The sequence below is a fragment of the Protomyctophum bolini genome, assembly GCF_963924005.1.
Source record: "Protomyctophum bolini genome assembly, chromosome: 23".
Classification (NCBI taxonomy): domain Eukaryota; kingdom Metazoa; phylum Chordata; class Actinopteri; order Myctophiformes; family Myctophidae; genus Protomyctophum; species Protomyctophum bolini.
This window is the reverse complement of record NC_137884.1, coordinates 30293582-30317793: the sequence shown is the minus strand read 5'-3', so window position 1 is coordinate 30317793 and position 24212 is coordinate 30293582. Positions and strand designations below refer to the sequence as shown.

General features: G+C 40.0%; 1 protein-coding gene across 3 annotated transcripts; it reads right to left on the bottom strand.

Annotated features, from left to right (window-relative positions):
- Positions 1–8265: 8265 nt before the first annotated feature.
- On the bottom strand, positions 8266–23571 carry LOC308310554 (uncharacterized protein). 3 transcript variants are annotated; one of them, XM_080756943.1, is made up of 8 exons: positions 23463–23571; positions 18908–19024; positions 18066–18204; positions 17810–17964; positions 12507–12606; positions 10561–10647; positions 9557–9696; positions 8266–8385 (listed from the first exon to the last, which is right to left on the bottom strand). In XM_080756943.1, exons 2-7 carry the CDS (start codon positions 18983–18985, stop codon positions 9578–9580), a joined length of 678 nt encoding a protein of 225 aa, XP_080613069.1. In that variant the 5' UTR covers positions 18986–19024; positions 23463–23571; the 3' UTR covers positions 8266–8385; positions 9557–9577. The 3 variants fall into 3 exon arrangements, with proteins under 3 accessions (XP_080613069.1, XP_080613067.1, XP_080613068.1); XM_080756941.1 differs by lacking the exon at positions 23463–23571 and adding an exon at positions 19964–20064; XM_080756942.1 differs by lacking the exons at positions 8266–8385; positions 23463–23571 and adding exons at positions 8513–8526; positions 19964–20064.
- Between the last annotated feature and the right edge of the window lie 641 nt (positions 23572–24212).

Below are 24212 nucleotides of genomic sequence, written 5' to 3'. Positions count from 1 at the left end.
GCGCGCTATAGTATGCCGTACGATATGGGCTATAGCCCACGGTCCAAAATTATGAGAAACGAGGCTAAATTATTTTTTCAAAATTTCAAAAAACATGGGCTATAACCCATCGTTTTTGTCATTTTGTCATTTTTTTCAAATCTTCAAAAATGATGAAAAACGGCGCGCTATAGTATGCCGTACGATATGGGCTATAGCCCACGGTCCAAAATGATGAGAAACGAGGCTAAATTATTTTTTCAAAATTTCAAAAAACATGGGCTATAACCCATCGTTTTTGTCATTTCGTCATTTTTTTCAAATCTTCAAAAATGATGAAAAACGGCGCGCTATAGTATGCCGTACGATATGGGCTATAGCCCACGGTCCAAAATGATGAGAAACGAGGCTAAATTATTTTTTCAAAATTTCAAAAAACATGGGCTATAACCCATCGTTTTTGTCATTTCGTCATTTTTTTCAAATCTTCAAAAATGATGAAAAACGGCGCGCTATAGTATGCCGTACGATATGGGCTATAGCCCACGGTCCAAAATGATGAGAAACGAGGCTAAATTATTTTTTCAAAATTTCAAAAAACATGGGCTATAACCCATCGTTTTTGTCATTTCGTCATTTTTTTCAAATCTTCAAAAATGATGAAAAACGGCGCGCTATAGTATGCCGTACGATATGGGCTATAGCCCACGGTCCAAAATGATGAGAAACGAGGCTAAATTATTTTTTCAAAATTTCAAAAAACATGGGCTATAACCCATCGTTTTTGTCATTTCGTCATTTTTTTCAAATCTTCAAAAATGATGAAAAACGGCGCGCTATAGTATGCCGTACGATATGGGCTATAGCCCACGGTCCAAAATGATGAGAAACGAGGCTAAATTATTTTTTCAAAATTTCAAAAAACATGGGCTATAACCCATCGTTTTTGTCATTTCGTCATTTTTTTCAAATCTTCAAAAATGATGAAAAACGGCGCGCTATAGTATGCCGTACGATATGGGCTATAGCCCACGGTCCAAAATGATGAGAAACGAGGCTAAATTATTTTTTCAAAATTGCAAAAAACATGGGCTATAACCCATCGTTTTTGTCATTTCGTCATTTTTTTCAAATCTTCAAAAATGATGAAAAACGGCGCGCTATAGTATGCCGTACGATATGGGCTATAGCCCACGGTCCAAAATGATGAGAAACGAGGCTAAATTATTTTTTCAAAATTTCAAAAAACATGGGCTATAACCCATCGTTTTTGTCATTTCGTCATTTTTTTCAAATCTTCAAAAATGATGAAAAACGGCGCGCTATAGTATGCCGTACGATATGCGCTATAGCCCACGGTCCAAAATGATGAGAAACGAGGCTAAATTATTTTTTCAAAATTTCAAAAAACATGGGCTATAACCCATCGTTTTTGTCATTTCGTCATTTTTTTCAAATCTTCAAAAATGATGAAAAACGGCGCGCTATAGTATGCCGTACGATATGGGCTATAGCCCACGGTCCAAAATGATGAGAAACGAGGCTAAATTATTTTTTCAAAATTTCAAAAAACATGGGCTATAACCCATCGTTTTTGTCATTTCGTCATTTTTTTCAAATCTTCAAAAATGATGAAAAACGGCGCGCTATAGTATGCCGTACGATATGGGCTATAGCCCACGGTCCAAAATGATGAGAAACGAGGCTAAATTATTTTTTCAAAATTTCAAAAAACATGGGCTATAACCCATCGTTTTTGTCATTTCGTCATTTTTTTCAAATCTTCAAAAATGATGAAAAACGGCGCGCTATAGTATGCCGTACGATATGGGCTATAGCCCACGGTCCAAAATTATGAGAAACGAGGCTAAATTATTTTTTCAAAATTTCAAAAAACATGGGCTATAACCCATCGTTTTTGTCATTTTGTCATTTTTTTCAAATCTTCAAAAATGATGAAAAACGGCGCGCTATAGTATGCCGTACGATATGGGCTATAGCCCACGGTCCAAAATGATGAGAAACGAGGCTAAATTATTTTTTCAAAATTTCAAAAAACATGGGCTATAACCCATCGTTTTTGTCATTTCGTCATTTTTTTCAAATCTTCAAAAATGATGAAAAACGGCGCGCTATAGTATGCCGTACGATATGGGCTATAGCCCACGGTCCAAAATGATGAGAAACGAGGCTAAATTATTTTTTCAAAATTTCAAAAAACATGGGCTATAACCCATCGTTTTTGTCATTTCGTCATTTTTTTCAAATCTTCAAAAATGATGAAAAACGGCGCGCTATAGTATGCCGTACGATATGGGCTATAGCCCACGGTCCAAAATGATGAGAAACGAGGCTAAATTATTTTTTCAAAATTGCAAAAAACATGGGCTATAACCCATCGTTTTTGTCATTTCGTCATTTTTTTCAAATCTTCAAAAATGATGAAAAACGGCGCGCTATAGTATGCCGTACGATATGGGCTATAGCCCACGGTCCAAAATGATGAGAAACGAGGCTAAATTATTTTTTCAAAATTTCAAAAAACATGGGCTATAACCCATCGTTTTTGTCATTTCGTCATTTTTTTCAAATCTTTAAAAATGATGAAAAACGGCGCGCTATAGTATGCCGTACGATATGCGCTATAGCCCACGGTCCAAAATGATGAGAAACGAGGCTAAATTATTTTTTCAAAATTTCAAAAAACATGGGCTATAACCCATCGTTTTTGTCATTTCGTCATTTTTTTCAAATCTTCAAAAATGATGAAAAACGGCGCGCTATAGTATGCCGTACGATATGGGCTATAGCCCACGGTCCAAAATGATGAGAAACGAGGCTAAATTATTTTTTCAAAATTTCAAAAAACATGGGCTATAACCCATCGTTTTTGTCATTTCGTCATTTTTTTCAAATCTTCAAAAATGATGAAAAACGGCGCGCTATAGTATGCCGTACGATATGGGCTATAGCCCACGGTCCAAAATGATGAGAAACGAGGCTAAATTATTTTTTCAAAATTTCAAAAAACATGGGCTATAACCCATCGTTTTTGTCATTTCGTCATTTTTTTCAAATCTTCAAAAATGATGAAAAACGGCGCGCTATAGTATGCCGTACGATATGGGCTATAGCCCACGGTCCAAAATTATGAGAAACGAGGCTAAATTATTTTTTCAAAATTTCAAAAAACATGGGCTATAACCCATCGTTTTTGTCATTTCGTCATTTTTTTCAAATCCTCAAAAATGATGAAAAACGGCGCGCTATAGTATGCCGTACGATATGGGCTATAGCCCACGGTCCAAAATGATGAGAAACGAGGCTAAATTATTTTTTCAAAATTTCAAAAAACATGGGCTATAACCCATCGTTTTTGTCATTTTGTCATTTTTTTCAAATCTTCAAAAATGATGAAAAACGGCGCGCTATAGTATGCCGTACGATATGGGCTATAGCCCACGGTCCAAAATGATGAGAAACGAGGCTAAATTATTTTTTCAAAATTTCAAAAAACATGGGCTATAACCCATCGTTTTTGTCATTTCGTCATTTTTTTCAAATCTTCAAAAATGATGAAAAACGGCGCGCTATAGTATGCCGTACGATATGGGCTATAGCCCACGGTCCAAAATGATGAGAAACGAGGCTAAATTATTTTTTCAAAATTTCAAAAAACATGGGCTATAACCCATCGTTTTTGTCATTTCGTCATTTTTTTCAAATCTTCAAAAATGATGAAAAACGGCGCGCTATAGTATGCCGTACGATATGGGCTATAGCCCACGGTCCAAAATGATGAGAAACGAGGCTAAATTATTTTTTCAAAATTTCAAAAAACATGGGCTATAACCCATCGTTTTTGTCATTTCGTCATTTTTTTCAAATCTTCAAAAATGATGAAAAACGGCGCGCTATAGTATGCCGTACGATATGGGCTATAGCCCACGGTCCAAAATTATGAGAAACGAGGCTAAATTATTTTTTCAAAATTTCAAAAAACATGGGCTATAACCCATCGTTTTTGTCATTTCGTCATTTTTTTCAAATCCTCAAAAATGATGAAAAACGGCGCGCTATAGTATGCCGTACGATATGGGCTATAGCCCACGGTCCAAAATGATGAGAAACGAGGCTAAATTATTTTTTCAAAATTTCAAAAAACATGGGCTATAACCCATCGTTTTTGTCATTTTGTCATTTTTTTCAAATCTTCAAAAATGATGAAAAACGGCGCGCTATAGTATGCCGTACGATATGGGCTATAGCCCACGGTCCAAAATGATGAGAAACGAGGCTAAATTATTTTTTCAAAATTTCAAAAAACATGGGCTATAACCCATCGTTTTTGTCATTTCGTCATTTTTTTCAAATCTTCAAAAATGATGAAAAACGGCGCGCTATAGTATGCCGTACGATATGGGCTATAGCCCACGGTCCAAAATGATGAGAAACGAGGCTAAATTATTTTTTCAAAATTTCAAAAAACATGGGCTATAACCATAGAGTATATATACAATAGAGAAGACACCCAAGTTCTCCTCCCGTCCACTTGCATTGAGTTGCTCAGAAGCGCATGAGGCGAATCCACTCCTCCTTCCGGTTTAGGAGCAGTGTGCATTCTGGATTTTTGTCCTCAAACACATGAACGCGCGACGACCGACACATGAACTAGCATCGTGCGTGTGTGCGTGTGCGTGCTACTCGTGGTGAACGCGCATCGCTATGTTGGCAGCAGACTCGTCTTAACCTGACACTGCCAGCTGGGGGCGGTATTGGGTAGAAAGCTTTTTGGATCGGGTCAGCGTCAGGCGTACAGTCTATGCCAGGCATAGATGGTATAGGATCGTCTGCCCCCCCCAGTGTTTTCGGAAAGGAAATATAAAACCATAGCTGTTTTTATCATATTAGCATTTTGAATAGATTAAGAACATGGATGTATCCGATTCTTTAAATTCGTTATTTTTATACACCTCTATGAACTGTTTACACACCATATAATATAATATTAATGCAATAAACTGAAGTTCATTCCAACTTGTGTTATTGTGTGGTGTGGTGCAGTGCTGCAGTTGAATATTTGCTTTTAAAGGGACTTTATACTTTTGCTAATTCACATTTAGAAGAAAGTGAAAATATAGGCTACATACATTTTACAAATACACTTTACCAATGACAATGTAGAACAATTTTAGCTCTGAAGAACACTTTAAGCCTGCATGGCAAATGCAAGGTCACAGCACCACTCTAAACTATTAAATAATAATGCTACAGATCTCTAATAAAATGCCAAAATACAATAAATGATGGGTTCTTTTTCATAGCACTTGTAGCACTATGAATGCAAATATAATAAATATTAAATATGTATCAGACAACCAACAAATGTAATACAAACTATATATTTATATAACAAAATAATATTTAAAGTGTGACAATATTGTCCCAATTGTAAAATTGTAATTGAAAAAGAATGTCAATATAGTTTAAAAAAGAGCACTTTGACACTTGTCATGCCAATTTGCGCACCACTATGAGCAATGACTTTTTAGACATATTACTAACAAAAATACCAAATCATACATGATCTACTGCTTGACCAGACAGATATTGTTTTTGGTTCTTTAGACAATATGAACATATTCCAATATCTGATATGCAGAATAAATGCTGCGTAGGCTATTCTATGCCATTCAGGTTCATATATGTGCATAGGAAATATGTCTCAAAACTGGATGTACAGTATTCCAGTCCCACTGTTGTTTATCCAGTGTGAATAATAGATTATTTTAAAAATCATTGCAATTTGATCTGTGACTTTTGCAGAACCCAATGTTTTAATTCAGAGGTTGGTTTAAAATGAAAGCATTTTGATTATCTCGGTAAGCACATCAATACGAATCTGGGTTATTATTGTGGTTATCTTAGCACTTCATCATGGATTCCTTGGGTGAAATTCCCAGTTTTACACTTCACATGTGACATTGAGAAATTCTTCCTTGATCTCCACCTTTTCTTAACTGCACTTTGTCCAAACAGAATAAATGTAATTTACACACTTAACCATAATTTGATTTTAATTGGAAAATTGATCATTTTCAGTGTTATGGAATAATTTAACCATTGATTTTAGACTGTAAAGAGACGGCACTGCACAGAGCTCCACGACCACCAGTCAATCATTCAACCTCTGCCCAGGGATGGAGGCTTGAAGACGGGGTAGATGGAGAGACATACGCCTGGCAGAAAATGACTTTCGCCTACTTGTAGGTTATCAAACCATGTATTTATATCGGTAAATAATCATGTTGATGCTAAATCAACATTAACATTTCATGTACAGCTGCTATTTAATTTTTTTTTTTTTTAATTCGGACTCGGGAGTTCTACAGAAAAAGCCTATGGTAAGTGAATGGGAAGTCCCTGGCAGTCAAAATGACATAAGCGATCTTTATAATCTTAATACTTGGTCACAAACCAACTATTTTACAAGAACAATATTGATGTAACTAGAGATTAGACAAATTATCTATATTTTATATACACAGAATAATAAGTAATTAGCAAAAGTCCTGATGCGACATTTCCTGGTTTTAATGCGGTCGGTCTCTCACTCAGCGCTCCGCTCTGGGGCAGAGCTCAGAGAGCTGGCTGAAACTTGCTGGAGTGGGCGGAGCCTAGTGCGCGTTCATGTGTTTGAGGACCAAACCTTACCAAACTGCAATACCTTCTTCGGCCACTATGTCCATTGCGCTTCAGGATTTCCTCTGGGTGTCTTCTCTATTGTATAATAACTCTATGGCTATAACCCATCGTTTTTGTCATTTCGTCATTTTTTTCAAATCTTCAAAAATGATGAAAAACGGCGCGCTATAGTATGCCGTACGATATGCGCTATAGCCCACGGTCCAAAATGATGAGAAACGAGGCTAAATTATTTTTTCAAAATTTCAAAAAACATGGGCTATAACCCATCGTTTTTGTCATTTCGTCATTTTTTTCAAATCTTCAAAAATGATGAAAAACGGCGCGCTATAGTATGCCGTACGATATGGGCTATAGCCCACGGTCCAAAATGATGAGAAACGAGGCTAAATTATTTTTTCAAAATTTCAAAAAACATGGGCTATAACCCATCGTTTTTGTCATTTTTTTGAAATCTTCAAAAATTATGAAAAACGGCGCGCTATAGTATGCCGTACGATATGGGCTATAGCCCACGGTCCAAAATGATGAGAAACGAGGCTAAATTATTTTTTCAAAATTTCAAAAAACATGCGCTATAACCCATCGTTTTTGTCATTTCGTCATTTTTTTCAAATCTTCAAAAATGATGAAAAACGGCGCGCTATAGTATGCCGTACGATATGGGCTATAGCCCACGGTCCAAAATGATGAGAAACGAGGCTAAATTATTTTTTCAACATTTCAAAAAACATGGGCTATAACCCATCGTTTTTGTCATTTCGTCATTTTTTTCAAATCTTCAAAAATGATGAAAAACGGCGCGCTATAGTATGCCGTACGATATGGGCTATAGCCCACGGTCCAAAATGATGAGAAACGAGGCTAAATTATTTTTTCAAAATTTCAAAAAACATGGGCTATAACCCATCGTTTTTTTCATTTTTTCATTTTTTTCAAATCCTCAAAAATGATGAAAAACGGCGTGCCATAGTATGCCGTACGATATGGGCTATAGTACGGCATACTATAGCACGCCGTTTTTCATCATTTTTGAGGCTTTGAAAAAAAATGACAAAATGAAAAATAACGATGGGTTATAGCCCATGTTTTTTGAAATTTTGGAAAAAAAAGTTATCCTCGTTTCTCATCATTTTGGACCATGGGCTGTAGCCCATATCGTAGGGCATACTATAGGACGCCGTTTTTCATCATTTTTGAGGATTTGAAACAAATGAAAAAAACGATGGGTTATAGCCCATGTTTTTTGAAATTTTGAAAAAAAAAGGTTATCCTCGTTTCTCATAATTTTGGACCATGGGCTATAGCCCATATCGTAGGGCATACTATAGCACGCCGTTTTTCATCATTTTTGAGGATTTGACAAAAATTAAAAAATGAAAAAAACGATGGGTTATAGCCCATGTTTTTTTTTATTTTGAAAAAAAAGGTTATCCTCGTTTCTCATCATTTTGGACCATGGGCTAGAGCCCATATCGTACGGCATACTATGTAAAGGACAGCACACGTTGGCTATGACACAGACATAATGTGGATTGAAGGAAACACACAGACAGAGTAAATAAATGTGTACCTTTTTTGTCTGAGGATGGTGTTGTAGTATCCATTGTGGTATCCATGAGTCGCAGTGGTGTAGAGGATGTGAAGATAGCGTGTTGGGCAGGTACACAAACTACACACGTTACTGGCTGCAGGGATGGTCTGGGAAGTACAGAGCAGTATGTAAGGCAGTGGAGTTGTGTATTGACTATTGACTTGATTTAATCAGTTATTTGCAGTAATGTAATAGATAGTGAACAATTATGAAGGTAATAGGGGTGATACACGGGCTGCAGGGATGGTCTGGGAAGTACGGTATGTAAGGCAGTGGAGTTGTGTATTGACTATTGACTTGATTTAATCAGTTATTTGCAGTAATGTAAATAGTACATAGTGTTGGCACACACACACACACACACACACACACACACACACACACACACACAGATGTAACAAATATACGTGGAGACATTTGAAAGGTGAAGATGCCTGTGGAGCCCCCCATTGAATGGCATTTGTATGTCTGTTAAATGTGAGAGTGTAAATGGGTCAATTGTATGTCGCTGTCTCTGAGTTACATGAGACCCCCATTACTATTGAGTGTAAATCAGTTAATTTGGTGTGGTTCCATTGGGTTCTAAATTATAATGTAGCTGGGGACATGGGGGAACTCCCCCCATGCATTACCGTAAACTATGATGTGGCACAGTGGCTCATTCTCTACACACACACACACACACACACACACACACACACGTGCGTTGCGAAAGTAGCGAAACACACACACGCGCGTGGCGAAAGTACACACACACACACACACACGTGCGTTGCAAAAGTATAGCTGCCTGGAAGGAATTATTTACCTGGGCTGGTACCTGGCGGAACTTCGGAAGGCAACGTGTGTGACCCACGGCTCCGTCAGTGTGTGACCCACGCACGCGTGCGTTGCGAAATCCGTGAAAGAAAGTGTGTTGCGCTGCATGCTGTGTACTGTATGCCACTGTTGTTGTGTTGCGGCGGTAGGTGTGTCGTGTGTGTGTGTGTGTGTGTATGTATGCGCCGCCAAATTGTATAGGCCACTGTTTGTTGTGTTGCTGCGGTAGCTAGAGGAAGCATGCCAGTGGGGTAACAGTGAGAACGGTGGCCTGTGATGCAGGTGTCGCTAAGGGGCGGAGGTGTGTGAGGGTGCGAGGTTGGTAGGTGCGTGTGTGTGTGTGTGTGTGTGTGTGTGTATGTATGCGCCGCCAAATTGTATAGGCCACTGTTTTACTTTGCACATTCTCAGAGTTATGGAAGTCCTTGAAATACATGTGTTGTTTTTTGTTGTACTCACAGGTTGCTGTACGAGGTCCAGTCAGCCTTGCTGAGCGAGGGTCTGGTGGTCAGCAGGGCTGAGGTCAGATGAGACTGGCTGAGCAGCAGGCCTGATCCACTGGACACTGGAGTCACCCGATGACCACTGTCCTGGAGACCCTGCAACGCACGCACACGCGCACAGGCACACACACACACACACACACACACACACACACACACACACACACACACACACACACACACACGCACACGCGCTCACAAAGTAGAACATAAAAATAGGGTTTATTTTTTGCCTCTTGTCTGAGCACAGACATCACACAGGGCTGGCTATTACTTTTTTAATCGTGAAAAAGATGTGCAAAATTCATTACCAATTACATTTTTTTTGTGGCTTTCTCCTTTATTTTATATATTTTATGGAGAGACAGACAGTAGGCTGACAGGAAATGGGGAGAGAGATGGGGGGGGTGACATGCAGTAAAGGCCGTCGGGATCGGGAGTCGAACCCGCGGCCACACTGCCAGACTGGATTATACCAGCCAAGGTGCCTGGACCGCTGAGCCACGGCCCAGGCCTGACAATTATAATTTTAATATCTAGAATATCTTAGAAGACATTTTGTAGAATCGCAAAATGGGTTTTAACCCATTTAGGCCCGACTTCGAAAGAATATATATTCAAAGATTTGTGCCGCATTTTCACGATTTAAAAAAAATAGCAGACCTACAAGCTCATAGCGCGGCACTCGGTGCCGCGCTATGACCTTGTAGATCTGCTATTTTTTCCAACAGCTCAAGTATAACATAATGCTTTTAAAACACCAAAAGGGGTTCGCATTATGTTGTGCTTTAGCTATTGAAAAATAGCAGATCTACAAGCTCATAGCTTGTAGGTCTGCTATTTTTGAAAAATGACTGACGACTGACATAGAAACATGGCTTTTTTCAGAAAACTGTCATTTTCAAACAGACATTTTTAGAATCTGATCTCAGGTCAGAATGGGTTAAAGAGTCAACTCACGCGGTCTCTCCTGTGGCTGCTCTTGATGGTTCTGATCTCCTGCTGCAGTCTCTCCATCTGCTCCGGGCTGAGCTCCGTGAAGCCCGTCTGGACCGAGGGCATGTAGGCCGGGAGGGGGACGTGGAGTGAGATATTGTCCTCTAGGTTCACATCCATGTGAAAGTTCTGGCACAAAACGTGTATTTAGTCAAATATCTCGACCTTTCCACCGCATTCACACGGACACCTTTCACTCCGGGCAAAGGGGGTACAGAATTAATTCACCAAATCTTCCTCTGACCACACACAACACAAATTGACCAGGGAAGCACACAATCGGCAGGTGCTTGCGATAGGTGCTGGGTAATTAATCACACCACCTGCCTATTGTGCCCCAAACTTGCGTTTCCCTGACGACGTTTGCGACGGTCAAAGGAATTTTGGATAAATTAAGTCTAGATGTCATTCCGAGTGCCTTTGCCCGGAGAGAAAACCGTCCAGGTGCAGCTTGTGAAAAAGTGGAGATATTTGACTAAACAAACATTTTATGATAATGACTTCACATGGATATGAAAGTTGAGGACCATATCGGACTCCCAAGTCTTTATTTCAAAGACTTGGGAGTCAGATATGGTCAACTTTCATATCTATATACATTTATTGAGAGAGTACACACGGAGCGCCGACCACATTTACACCGCCATGCTGCCGCTGCAAACGCAAGTCTACAGCATTGATCTATATGGCTCTGGTATGTGAAATAATGCAATGTATGTAACAGACATTCTAGGGCTATAATTAGTCACATCTGCCTTGTTGTGCAACATGTTTTTTATGAAGCCTAAAAGCCATGAAGAAATTAAAAGTTTATATTCATATGTGACCAGATTTCACTGAGCCTGCCATCATGCACATCCCAGCTTTTCACCCGAGTAGAACTTTTTGTCAGCCCGCAAAATGAGTTAATAGCACAGGCTGACTCCTCACATACTAGAGCATGTCTGAAATAAGTGTCAGAGCTGAAATCGACATGTAAATATGAAATAAATGCTTCACAGAAATAAATGCTTCACAGAAGTAAACCTGTCAAGTCTGTTTTCTCAAAACTCGCCGTTTTCTGCAAGACTGTTCAGGATAGTGCGTTACAGTGGAGATGTAATGGAACTCTTAGACTCGGTAGACTATCTTTAGCCTTGTAGGCATATGTACCGGTATGTATTTATTCAAGCGGCAATGATACGTTGCCGCTCTGCTCTGTAGTAGGTTCCATCCTGGAGGCCAATCTTTCCGGTGATAAAATGGCCAGCAACGTAATCAAAAAAGTCAATCAAAGAACAAGATTCCTTTACAGGATCTCCTCACTGGTCAACAAAAACACCCAGAAGACCTTAACAGGAGCCCTCGTACAAGGTTTCTTTGACTATGCATCCACCTCGTGGTACCACAGCACCTCAAAGGCCCTTAAAACAAGGCTCCAGACCTCCAAAAAAAAAATATGCCGGGCTCCTACTTGGCCTCACCCCCCGAACCAACCTCACCCCTGCCCACTTTGACAGGCTGGGATGGCTTAGGGTCGACGACAGAGTACAGCATCTTGCAATGGGTCTAGTCCACAAGATTCGATACACCACCAAGATACCCATGTAACTGTCTAAATACTTCCTTAATGTAAACGAAGTCCACACCCACAACACCAGAGGGAGTGCAACAAACCATGTACAACCCAGATTCGGCACACACGAGAGTACTTTCTGCTTTTGGTACTTTAAAGTACATTTCGATACCAATACTTTTGTACTGTAAAGTACATTTTGAATTCGAGACTTTTACTTTACTTACAACTAACAGATTGCATTGCAGTATTGATACCGTTACTCGAGGAAAACATTTGACTACTTATTTGACACCACTGGATATTGGCCAGTCAGATTAGCCCAGAGTGAAGCTGTAAAACAGTGAGCACTGACATTTCTTCCTGGAACACACAAAGCTCCTCTCCTCGGTACAGGCGTCATCGTTCCACTTCCCGCTCACCAGGTGGTGGTGAGTCATCGTCACGCAGTCTTCCTGTTGAGGAGTAAAAATACAACCTGAAGCTATTTAGGTAGACAAATAATCCAGCACACATTTGTGTTGTAGAACTCGCCTTGACTTAACCCATTCTGACCTGAGATCAGATTCACACGAGGTTTCCACTGGACACACACTGGTCTGATTAACCCATTCTGACCTGAGATCAGATTCTGAAAATGTCAGACGCTCTTCGATTTTTCAAAAATAGCAGACCTACAAGCTCGTAGCGCGCCACTCGGTGGTGCGCTATGAGCTTGTAGATCTGCTGTTTTTCAATAGCTAAAGCATAACATGATGCTAACACCAAAACGGGTTCCCGGTCAGAATGGGTTAAGTCAAGTCAAGTTAAAGGAGAATTCCATACTAAAAGGCTTTCTTACCTTTCTTTGTAGTTGTTACGTCACCACCAAAGAGGTCCAGGTGTTATTTTGTGCAAAAGCTCCTTATTGGCTATTTCCCCTACCATAAGCCCTAAATGAATTGCATTGAATTGAATGGGAATTGAATGGGGCTATGGGGTGTCGTGCTAATTCGCTTATTTTCATCGCTCAAAATTATAATTTCTTTGTATATATCTCTTCTTCATAATGTAAATAATATCCCAAGCGGCACACTTTACTACTTCTTTCGATGGAAATAAGCGAATTAGCATAACACCCCATAGCCCCATTCAATTCAATGCAATTCATTGAGGGCTTATGTAGGGAAAAAAACACCTGGACCTCTTTGGTGGGGACGTAACAACTACAAAGAAAGGTAAGACAGATAAGAAAGCATTCTAGCATGGGTTAAGTCAAGTTCTATAATACAGTGGTTTCAACCTTTTTAGCCTGTGTAATGGGAAATATGAAATTGTGCATTCACACCACTAATTGTAAATTACTTATCCTGATGTCTAGTCAAACTGGGTGTGGTTCACACTGAGTTCTAGGCCTCTGTTACTCTTAATCAACCGTTTTCACATATCAATAGGCTTTTGTTATGACCAAAACGTCAGTGGGATAGTTCCTGGACTCCAGCTGTTTAGCAACACCAGCCCAGCCTCTCTTTTTCTGTGGTCATGCTCATTCATCACAGTTTATTCATACCCATCTAAGTCTACTAGACTTCGACCACTTGTCATTCTAATTAGATTTGTCCCATTGTCTGATGTGGAGGCTACCTGTCTGGTCATGTGACCAACAGGTCCTCCTCCTCCTTTGAGTAAGACTGTATAAAATTGACATGCATGTATTGTTCGGGAGTTCAGTCATCCGACATGCTGGAAGATGGTTGTGCTCTAGAGATCTCTATTAAATTGAACTGAATGCCTCATATCATCTTGTCCTCACCTCATCTTTTAGTTTAAGTGGTCTTGTGTTAGTATAATTTCCACGACAGTAACTGGAGGTTCCACCGAGATTGATTCATCTGCCGTTTCCGGGCTCTGGTTTCCTGGGATAATCCATCGATGGTGGCGTTCTAGCCAAGGCAAATCCTTTTGTGTACAAAGCAACATTTGGGCCGGCCTACGGATACCAGAGCTGGTGGACGGCAGGCGACATCAGCTGTTACTCAAATAAGGTGAGAGGATGCTACGATTCATTCTATAAAAATTGTGTGTATGTTTAAACAATAGCATACAAAGTGTACAGGGAAGTGTCCCAATACAGAGTGTATTTTTGAACTGTATTTGGGGAGGATTCCATAACTGTAGCCTATTTGTGGTGAAAGTCCCAAGTAGCATACAGAGTGTATAGCCTATGTTCGGGGGGAGTCCCGTTTCATAAAGAGTGTATAGGGAAGAGACTCGGTACAGAGTTCATTTTTAAACTGTATCTGGGGAGGATTCCATAACTGTAGCCTATTTGTGGTGAAAGTCCCAAATAGCATACAGAGTGTATAGAGGAGAGACTCAGTACAGAGTTCATTTTTAAACTGTGTCTGGGGAGGATCCACAGGGTATATTTTTTGGTGGAGGGTTTCATCTATTTGTATGTAAAAAAAAAGTTGGTTCTCCATGTTGACCGGATGCCTTTTTTATCCTAATACTAACAACCCGGTTATCATTTTGCGTTTCTATGTTCTAGATATTCTGTGTGTGTTGTACTGTATGTCCCATACCATGTCCTATACCTATATTCGATTTCATCATACATGAGTGTGATTATTTCAAATGAATAGAATAATATATAGTTGAATGACAGAGTTCTAAAGCATTTTTTACTGTTCACTGAATGGTGATAGTTGTGGCAGAATATGAATGTTTTGATTTGCTAAACTAAACCCTTAAGTGATTAGTCTAGCAGCTTTTTGTAAATTGTAAAAAAAAAAAGGGGGGGGGGAAGGGAGGAAGAAAAGAGACCAACAGTCTTTCTTTAAAAAAAAAATTATAATAAAAAAAAAAAAGAAAAAAAAGGGGGGAAGGAAGGGGGAAGATAATTTCTTCTTCTAGAACACTTCGTCTTTGGCCATCCGTTGACGCCTGAAGTATAATAGTGTTGAACCTGTTAATTTGTTTTTATTTGTTTCTTAAGTTGTTTGTAGTGCCATGGGGAATGGACAACGGAAGGTGGCTATGCCACAAACTCTTTCAGGGCCAGCAGTATCTATGGTGGATAGGTGGGGCACAGATGTGTTAAGTCAAGTTACTTTATGGCACCACATTTCTGAAGGTTTGTTTCCTTTAATAGGAACATTTAGTATAAATAAGTTAAAACTGTGTAGAGATGCTTTAGAACAATATGAACATAGAAAAAGCAGGAAGATGAAGAAGAGAATAGATTGGGAAGATTATAGAAAATGGGAGAGGGAGGCTGAAGCCAGAGACAGGAAACAGACAAAGCCTTTGTTATTAAAACAAGAAACTGAGGAAGAAATTGAGAGGAAACAAAGAAAGTTAAGGAAAGACAGGAAAGAAGAGGATCTCCGCCCACCACCCTATGCAGTAGCCCAGCCACCAGCAGCCCAGCCACCAGCAGACCAACCCCGCTGGCTCGAACCAGATCAAGTACTACTGACGACACCTACGGCAGTAAAGGTCGCTGAGAGGGACTCCTGGATTCACGCATCGCATTGCAAGAAGTTCAACCACGACCCATCCACAACACTACACTGAGCAGTTCGCACGATGACGTCCAAACATGGATATGGCCCTTTCAAAATCATTTGTCTCACAATTGCAGTGGGCATCATCACATCCCTGTCAGTGTGTGTGGAAGAAGGGGGAAGAAGGGTTGCAACTGGAAAACCATGCATAACCGGATATACCTCTGACACACAGTAGACCACGGCGTGACATACATCATCCAAATCTGGCCATGTCTATGATCACAGATTTTGCTCTACAAATGAATTATTCAAACTGCTGGATATGTCAACATATGCCAAAAAGCACCACCACCCCAATGGCGTTGCCCATTCCGTTAACAAAGGAGGAATGTTATCGATATAATTGGCAGGATTTAGGACAGGACTACAGTATGATTGCTATACCCACCCAGAACACACCGAACTAACAGCACAAATGACTTACCCGGACAGCTACCTCAATCCCTACCTCACACAGAAGCTACCTCAATCCCTACCTCACACAGAAGGTGTTGGCAGTCGTGTCAGCTGAGGTAAAAAAAATAATAATAATAATAATCTGGTCCTCCGAAGCTCATCAGTTCATCTCACTCTAGGACACAAAGCATGGGCTAAATGAATTGCACAAGACTCAAAGAGGACCTCTCTGGGACTTTGTTGACGGTTTGTTCGGAGGGATAAAAAGCACACTGATGCGTGCATTAATCTCCATTGTCGTTGTAATTGTTGTGATATTTCTGATATTCATGTGTATATCTGTTTGCTTTAGAACTATCATGTCTAAACTAGTTAGCACCACGTCCCACATGATACAGCCACCCTCACCTCCTGAAACGAAGTGGATTCCACCATTTAGTGAGAGTGAGATTGTATGATCTTGTGATCTTGTGCTGTGGGAAGGTGGGATGCAATATTATGGGAGGATGTAACAGCTGCGATTTCCGGACTGAGGAGTGATATGGTGCATGAATAAACTGCAGTATTCATGTATTATGTCCTCTAAAGTTTGAAAGTCATATGCTGTATTTTACGCTAAACGTTTGAAACACTTTGTTTTTCTTTGTATTTTCTGCTATGCTTTATTGTTTTAAATTTGTTTTACATTATTGTTTGTTTTATTCTTATTTTATTTTGAAAGACATTTATTAAATTTCATGTCCACAGAAAGTTTCATATTGCCATGATGTCAACAACATTGTCGAAATCCATCTCTTTTTCTGTCGACAAAATTGTCGAAATGGGGGAATGTAATGGGAAATATGAAATTGTGCATTCACACCACTAATTGTAAATTACTTATCCTGATGTCTAGTCAAACTGGGTGTGGTTCACACTGAGTTCTAGGCCTCTGTTACTCTTAATCAACCGTTTTCACATATCAATAGGCTTTTGTTATGACCAAAACGTCAGTGGGATAGTTCCTGGACTCCAGCTGTTTAGCAACACCAGCCCAGCCTCTCTTTTTCTGTGGTCATGCTCATTCATCACAGTTTATTCATACCCATCTAAGTCTACTAGACTTCGACCACTTGTCATTCTAATTAGATTTGTCCCATTGTCTGATGTGGAGGCTACCTGTCTGGTCATGTGACCAACAGGTCCTCCTCCTCCTTTGAGTAAGACTGTATAAAATTGACATGCATGTATTGTTCGGGAGTTCAGTCATCCGACATGCTGGAAGATGGTTGTGCTCTAGAGATCTCTATTAAATTGAACTGAATGCCTCATATCATCTTGTCCTCACCTCATCTTTTAGTTTAAGTGGTCTTGTGTTAGTATAATTTCCACGACACCTGTGACCCAAAAGAGGAATTTGTTGTCTCCCCGCGACACAAACTAGTGAAAATAGCAGATCTACAAGGTCTTGTAGATTTTCTAATTTATGGAATTTCTTAGATGTTTTCTTTGATTGCTTCATGTAATCATTGAATTTAGTTTTTATTCATGAAAATGTTTGCTTTTTTGGGAACGTTATTTTGAAAATGTTTTGAAATGATAAAAATAATAATAATAATAATAATCAAGGGACCCATAAAACGTGTCCACGACCCACTAATGGGCCCTGTCCCGCTGTTTGGGAAACAGTGCCATACCCAATAGGTATGGCAATACCCAATAGGGTTCTCACCATCCCTCCCACATTGTTGGGCTCATTGCTGTTCCAGTTGGTGTACAGTACTGGACTGATACCGTCACACCATCCATACTGGTTCTCCACCAAAACATCCGACAGGCCAATCCATGCTGGGAGCTGCAAGTCCCTGAGATGGCTGGTCACGAAGTCTATTGAAGAGAGGAACATGGCAAAAGTTACCCCACTGATCCGCTTTTAACGTTTAAATGAAGGGATTCATTAATTATTTCGCTCTCGCTGATCGCCTTACCGTTTTCATATTGGCTGTCAATTACAGCCAGATCTCCTTCCTGTGCCCTTGCACAAGGCGCGAGCATAGGACCAGTTGGCTTTAATGTCATCCTTTTGTCCTCTGAACAGGAAACATTTATTGTTGAAACGCAGCCAACCTGCAATCACAAAGACAAAGGCGTTATTATGAAAAGGAAAGAACTCGGGCTAGTGTTTCACAAGACATTAGATTTTGGTGAGCTACAGATTGAGCTGCATTTATTCCAGCTGATTTGTTTGATTGATTGATTGATTGACACATTTTATCTTAGAGTACAGTACAGTATGTTAATGCAATGTACTGTAACTAACACAACTGCAGTGATTGCAGCTGCATGAGCTCCCTGCTCTTCTATTGAGATGGCTCAGTGGCTCAGTGGTAGAATGGCCGGTAGAACAGCTATACCCAAGAATGAGGTTCCCAGTTCGATCCCGGGCTCCACCAGAGTTAGTGTCGAAGTGTCCTCCTTGACCTTGAGCAAGACGCTGAACCCCTAATTGCTCCCGGTGTGCAGGTTAGGTTGGTGCCTTGCAAGGTTTCCTCTGCCATCGATGTATGAATGTGTGCGTGAATGGGTGAATGTAATGCCCAATCTATGTAAAGCGCCTTGGATAAAAGGCGCTATATAAATGCACCATTTAGTAGGTACAACTGGGGGACAAGAGGAAGCTTAATATTCTGTTTTAGCTTAGCAGTATACATTTTGGCGCTCGCATGGGAAACCTGGGTTAAAATCCCCGGTTTGGACATTCGGTATAGCTTAGGGATTGCAAAATGAATCAAACAAATTACGTTTGTGTGCGCATGATGTGCTTGTTTACCTGTAGGACAGTTGCCTTCCCAAGGCTGTGTAGGTGGCGGAGGGGTGTGGATGTCTCCAGGGTACTTCTTGCACACATACCCTGCTCGTATGCCACAGTTCATATCATTCCACCCTCCTGAAGGAACAGACACGTACAATAGAATGAACATCCAGGGCTATTCATTAACTCTGTCGTCCGTATGTTGGGTATGTCAGGTGATGTTTAAGATTCTTACATTTCTTTTTTTCTAAATCTCACTAAGTATACAAGAATAGAGTGTTGCAGTCCCACCCCCTTCGAGGGCACCAGAAGAGAATTTCCCATTCATTTTCCCATAGACGTTTCAGAAAGTATTTATTTAAAGACCTTTAAGCTGTGTACAACACTTTTTTTTTTTTTTTTTTCTTCTGTCAAATTATTTGTCTGGCCCAAAAAAGTTTGCTTATTGTCATGATTTGACATCATCCGAGGTGGCTTTGTCCGAGGCTTTAACGGTCTTTAAATAAATACTTGTTGAAACGTCTACGGGAAATTCTCTTCTGGTGCCCTTGTGTTGCCCTTAGTAGCGGGACTGCGGCGTTTAAGAGTTTAAGTGATAACACTGGAGTCTCTATTCTGGCATGTAATACTAAGATAATTTACAAGCTTACAATACGATGCATTGTGAGCTTGTACATCTGCTATTGTTGTCGTACAACTGTGTCTTTTAAGCACGCGTTACCGCAGTGAAATATGTTCTCCGCATTTGACCCATCTCTTGGAGCGGTGAGCCGCAGCCAAGGAGCGGTGAGCTGCAGCCGTGCCGCGCTCGGGAATCATTTGATTAGTAGATTTGACCCCCCAATCCAACCCATTGATGCTGAGTGCCAAGCAGGGACTGACCCCCCCAATCCAACCCTTTGATGCTGAGTGCCAAGCAGGGAGGCACTGGGTCCCATTTTTACAGTCTTTGGTATGACCCGGCCGGGGATCGAACCCACGACTTCCCAGTTTCAGGACACTCTAACCACAAGACCACTGTCTGGTCATTCAGTGATTCTAAATGAATGAATTGACACAGTCAGTAGACTATACCTTGACGTCTGTTCATGGACACACAGAACTCCTCCCCGTGAGCATTGTTGGGCTCGCCTGCATCCCAGTGAGTATAGATGACAGGAGACTCGTCCATCCACCTGAGGTTAGAAGTTGTATATTGTCATTCTTTATCATACTACTACTACTACTACTACTACTACTACTACTACTACTAATAATAATAATAGCTTTATATAGCAGCATTCAAAACAGAGCTTTAGAGTTAGATCAAATCCATTAAAAACTATACATAGAATATTTAACACAATAAATAGAGTAATAAAGCAATGGAAACTGCAAGTTTTCATTCATTAAAATAAATCTTTAATCAAATCAATGATGATCAATGATCAAGTTTTACTCTGTAAAAATTGTGTTTTTGTTTGGTGAAATTATACAAAGGTGATCTTTATGAGCATTAGTGGTCAATACAATCAAATGCAATGCATTCCCAAAGAACTTACATGGCTTGTCCATCTGTAATACCAAACAATACCATTCCAATCCACGCTGCAGAGACCTCGCCTGTCCCCACCTGGAAAACCAACAACACAACATTTCAATCATAACATTTCATTATATTTCTTGCTATGAAATACATATAGGTGTATGGGCAATTGATTGTATAGAATATGTCTCTGGGCATGTTCACACTGTCCTCCTTTTAAAGCCAAGCTTCCCTATTCTGGGAGTGAACATTCTGTGAAAATAGCAGATCTACAAGCTCAGGACACATGACATGATTAGATTAGATTTTTGGTGAAGAGTCGTGGGGCCCTAGTTTCGTCAGTGCTAAACCCTTTATCCCTAAACTTCTTTGGCTTTTTTACAATTATGTTTTTCATAATTGTAAAAACCATTTAAACTTTAAATGGTCAAATACTTGTTTACATGAAACCTTATGGGAAATTACCAAAAGGCTTTGAAGATCCAGGTACCCAAAGGATTCTTCATCGATGGCCTCATCTGAAAGACAGAACACAGAATATTACTACAGTGACCACATATAGACCACAAGCTCTAAATGCGTTCCTCATTATTCACGACTTGCGGTTGATGTCATAATGTCCGAAACCACCAGTTGCCCATGCATGGTATACTATACTATTGGATTTATTGATTAACTGAACTGACCGGGTGGGTGTTTCTGCCCAAATCAAGTGCATGGCTGGTGTTCAGCTGCACAAGCCCACATCCTTTCAAGAAGTAGTGCAGCTGAACACCAGCCATGCACTTGATTTGGGCAGAAACACCCACCCGGTCAGTTCAGTTAATCAATAAATCCAATAGTAGTATACCATGGCATGCATGGGCAACTGGTGGCCCTGGGGCCACATGTGGCCATCATCTTAATTTAATGCAGCCCCCAGGTTGATTTTATTTCAGCCGTTACACTTTATTTCAGCTGCTTTAATTTCTTCAGTCTATATTAGTAGCTTAATGATTATTACATTTGTATTGTCTCTGTGAGTGGAAATATAGTGGCAAAATATGCCCACACCAATGTAGTAGAGTAGACAGTAAATATTGTAACTGCCAGTGACAGTTGGTTCTGCAATAATTTCTTTAGTTCCTGTAATTTGGTATACTTTTACTTTGACACCTCCTGTTATCTATCCATATATAGCTGAAGCCTGTTAGCTTCACTCACCTCAGACCAATAGACTCATTTCACACAGCCAGACTCCAGAGTGAGCAGAGGGAGAGAGCACCAGTGTGTGTGTGTGTGTGTGTGTGTGTGTGTGTGTGTTTGCACCAGACCACACGGTATGAAATGTTTGACTGTTTATGTGACTCTTATTATGTTTGTACTCTTATTGATTAAGCAGTGTTGAAGCCTGTGACATTTGCAGTGGTAGAGAACTTTTAGTGACTGAAGTTGTCTATTGTCTACAGTGCCTGTCCGTCACACTATGTGTAAATGTGACCATCGGTGACTGTTGATCAGCCCCACAAGCAGAACCCAAATGTAGTAAAGTTTCTGACACTTTTATGACTTTACCCATTGGGTCCTGGTTCACGCTGGGCTGCCACCAGTTATGCACACACAAATACAATGTAAACACGTAAAGAGAAAAGATTCTGTGTCGCGGAAGCTGTTAAGTATTTTTAATCCATGTTTGATTAAAAATGTCGCTTCTTCCTACCTTGTTTATTGACACCTCATTGTACCGCCTATCTGGCTAGCTAGTGGAGATATAGCTATGACGTAGCCGGCACAAGCCAACCGCACATCGGGAGGCGGTACAATAAACGGTAAATAAACAAGAAGAAATCAAAGCGACATTTTTAATCAAACATGGATTAAAAATACTTAACGGCTTCCGCGACACAGGAGATTTTCTCAGAGGTATGTAAGGTACTTATAGTTCGCACATTCGTAAGCCATAACAGGTAAAAACGGCGTAATACCGCGCAGATCGACTAAACGAGGAGTTTGCTTAGGTCCACGTTCCAACAATCGCATTAGAAAATTTTGTAATGTCCAGGAACCCTACGCAAAGCTAGGTCCAATCATAAAAGCTTTCGGAGGGTTCCGAGAGGGGCTAACTGTTGATGTGCCCTGAGGTTCAAGTTGGTTCTGCAGCCCTTTAGCACCCTCGATACGCAGAGTGAGGTATACATGACTATTTATTTGTCTAGTTTCCATTTGGAGTATATCATTCATGATTGTATTTGTTTGGTTTTCGTTTGGTTGTGGTACTTTTGGTTATTGTGCATTTTCCTTGTCTTATAATTGAAATGACTTGAGTTTTGTATCACTGTATTTATAATTGACCATAAATTAACCATTTTAATTGTTGATTGTACTGCCGAAGTGACAAGTTTAATGCACAGATTTTAGTAGTGAAACTATATGAGATTATTTGATTGTAAGTAACTGTATTTATTCTATATCCTTATAGTTTTCATGGTGTTGGAACAATAAACACACCCGTCGAGACCACCCAAACTTGTCATTCTTTTATCAATCGAGGGGCAGCTACAGTAATGCTTAATTGGGTCGTCCACTCACAGTTAACAGTCTATGTATTGAGTTTGTGCTTGAAATGTACTGTCATTCTGCAAACTGTTAATAAATATTTCAATCAAACAATAACATCATGAATTGCTTTAAACAATCTCCTCTCTAGAGTGCAAACATGAAATAGAAATCACCATAGACATATATTTGTATCCTTTTAACCCAACAACCATGACATGTAAGTTACTGTGTTAATGTACTATACCCTTTAACAAACAAGTATTACACCAAGGTTTAACTGCTTTAAATGTACACTTTAGTCCATTCATTCACGGTTATCAAGAAATAAAGTCTAAACCCATCTATTCATGTATACTGACGTTTACCTGAGGCTTCTCAAATTGTCTGAAAATGGATCGTCAGAAACGCATTCACTTCAAAGGAAGGCTATTTAACGCGAGGTAACACAAATGCAAAAATAAAGATATTATTGCAAATAATACAAAGCAGCAATGATCAACTGTACTGTACCTTGTGTTCTCCGCCAGGTGCTTAAACAAAATAAACGTTTGGTTGTTTTGTAAACACTGAAGTGTTCCTTTGTTGGCGTAGTTGTTTACATTACTCCGTCCCAGTGTCATATGCCAATGGTGGCACTGTCTAGTGAGCTAATCTAGTGAGCTAATTTAAGACTTGCGGTGGACGATCTCTTCAAAATAAGAGTACCCTCTAGAGCGTTGAAAAAAAGTTTAATTTGCACATTAGAACTACAAATTAAGCATTTAAATGATGCTATAAGACACACATTATGTTTCTGTGTAAAAACAAGTAATTAAATAATAATATTAATAATAATAAAGTTATCTAAATGGATAAATGCTATTCACTGGAGTGCATGGACTTTATAAAGTGGACACTGGACAAAAGACGGCTCCGCGAGGCAACTATCTGGACATACCCACGCGTTCGGGGAGATGTCCTCTACCACACCCCACTCTCCGCTAAGCGGGAGAGGTGTAAAATTCAGAGCAGCAGACCTTCTATTGGGGTCAACACTCAAAAAAGTGCCGTTTCCAGACCCAGAATGGACACTGGACAAAGAGGCCTCCGCGAGGCAACTATCTGGACATACCCACGCGTCCGGGGAGATGTCCTCTACCACACCTCACTCTCCGCTAAGCGGGAGAGGTGTAAAATTCACAGCAGCAGAGCTTCTACTGGGGTCAATGCAAAAAAAATTACCGTTTACCGTTTTTATATACTGAAAAGAATAGCAGTGTT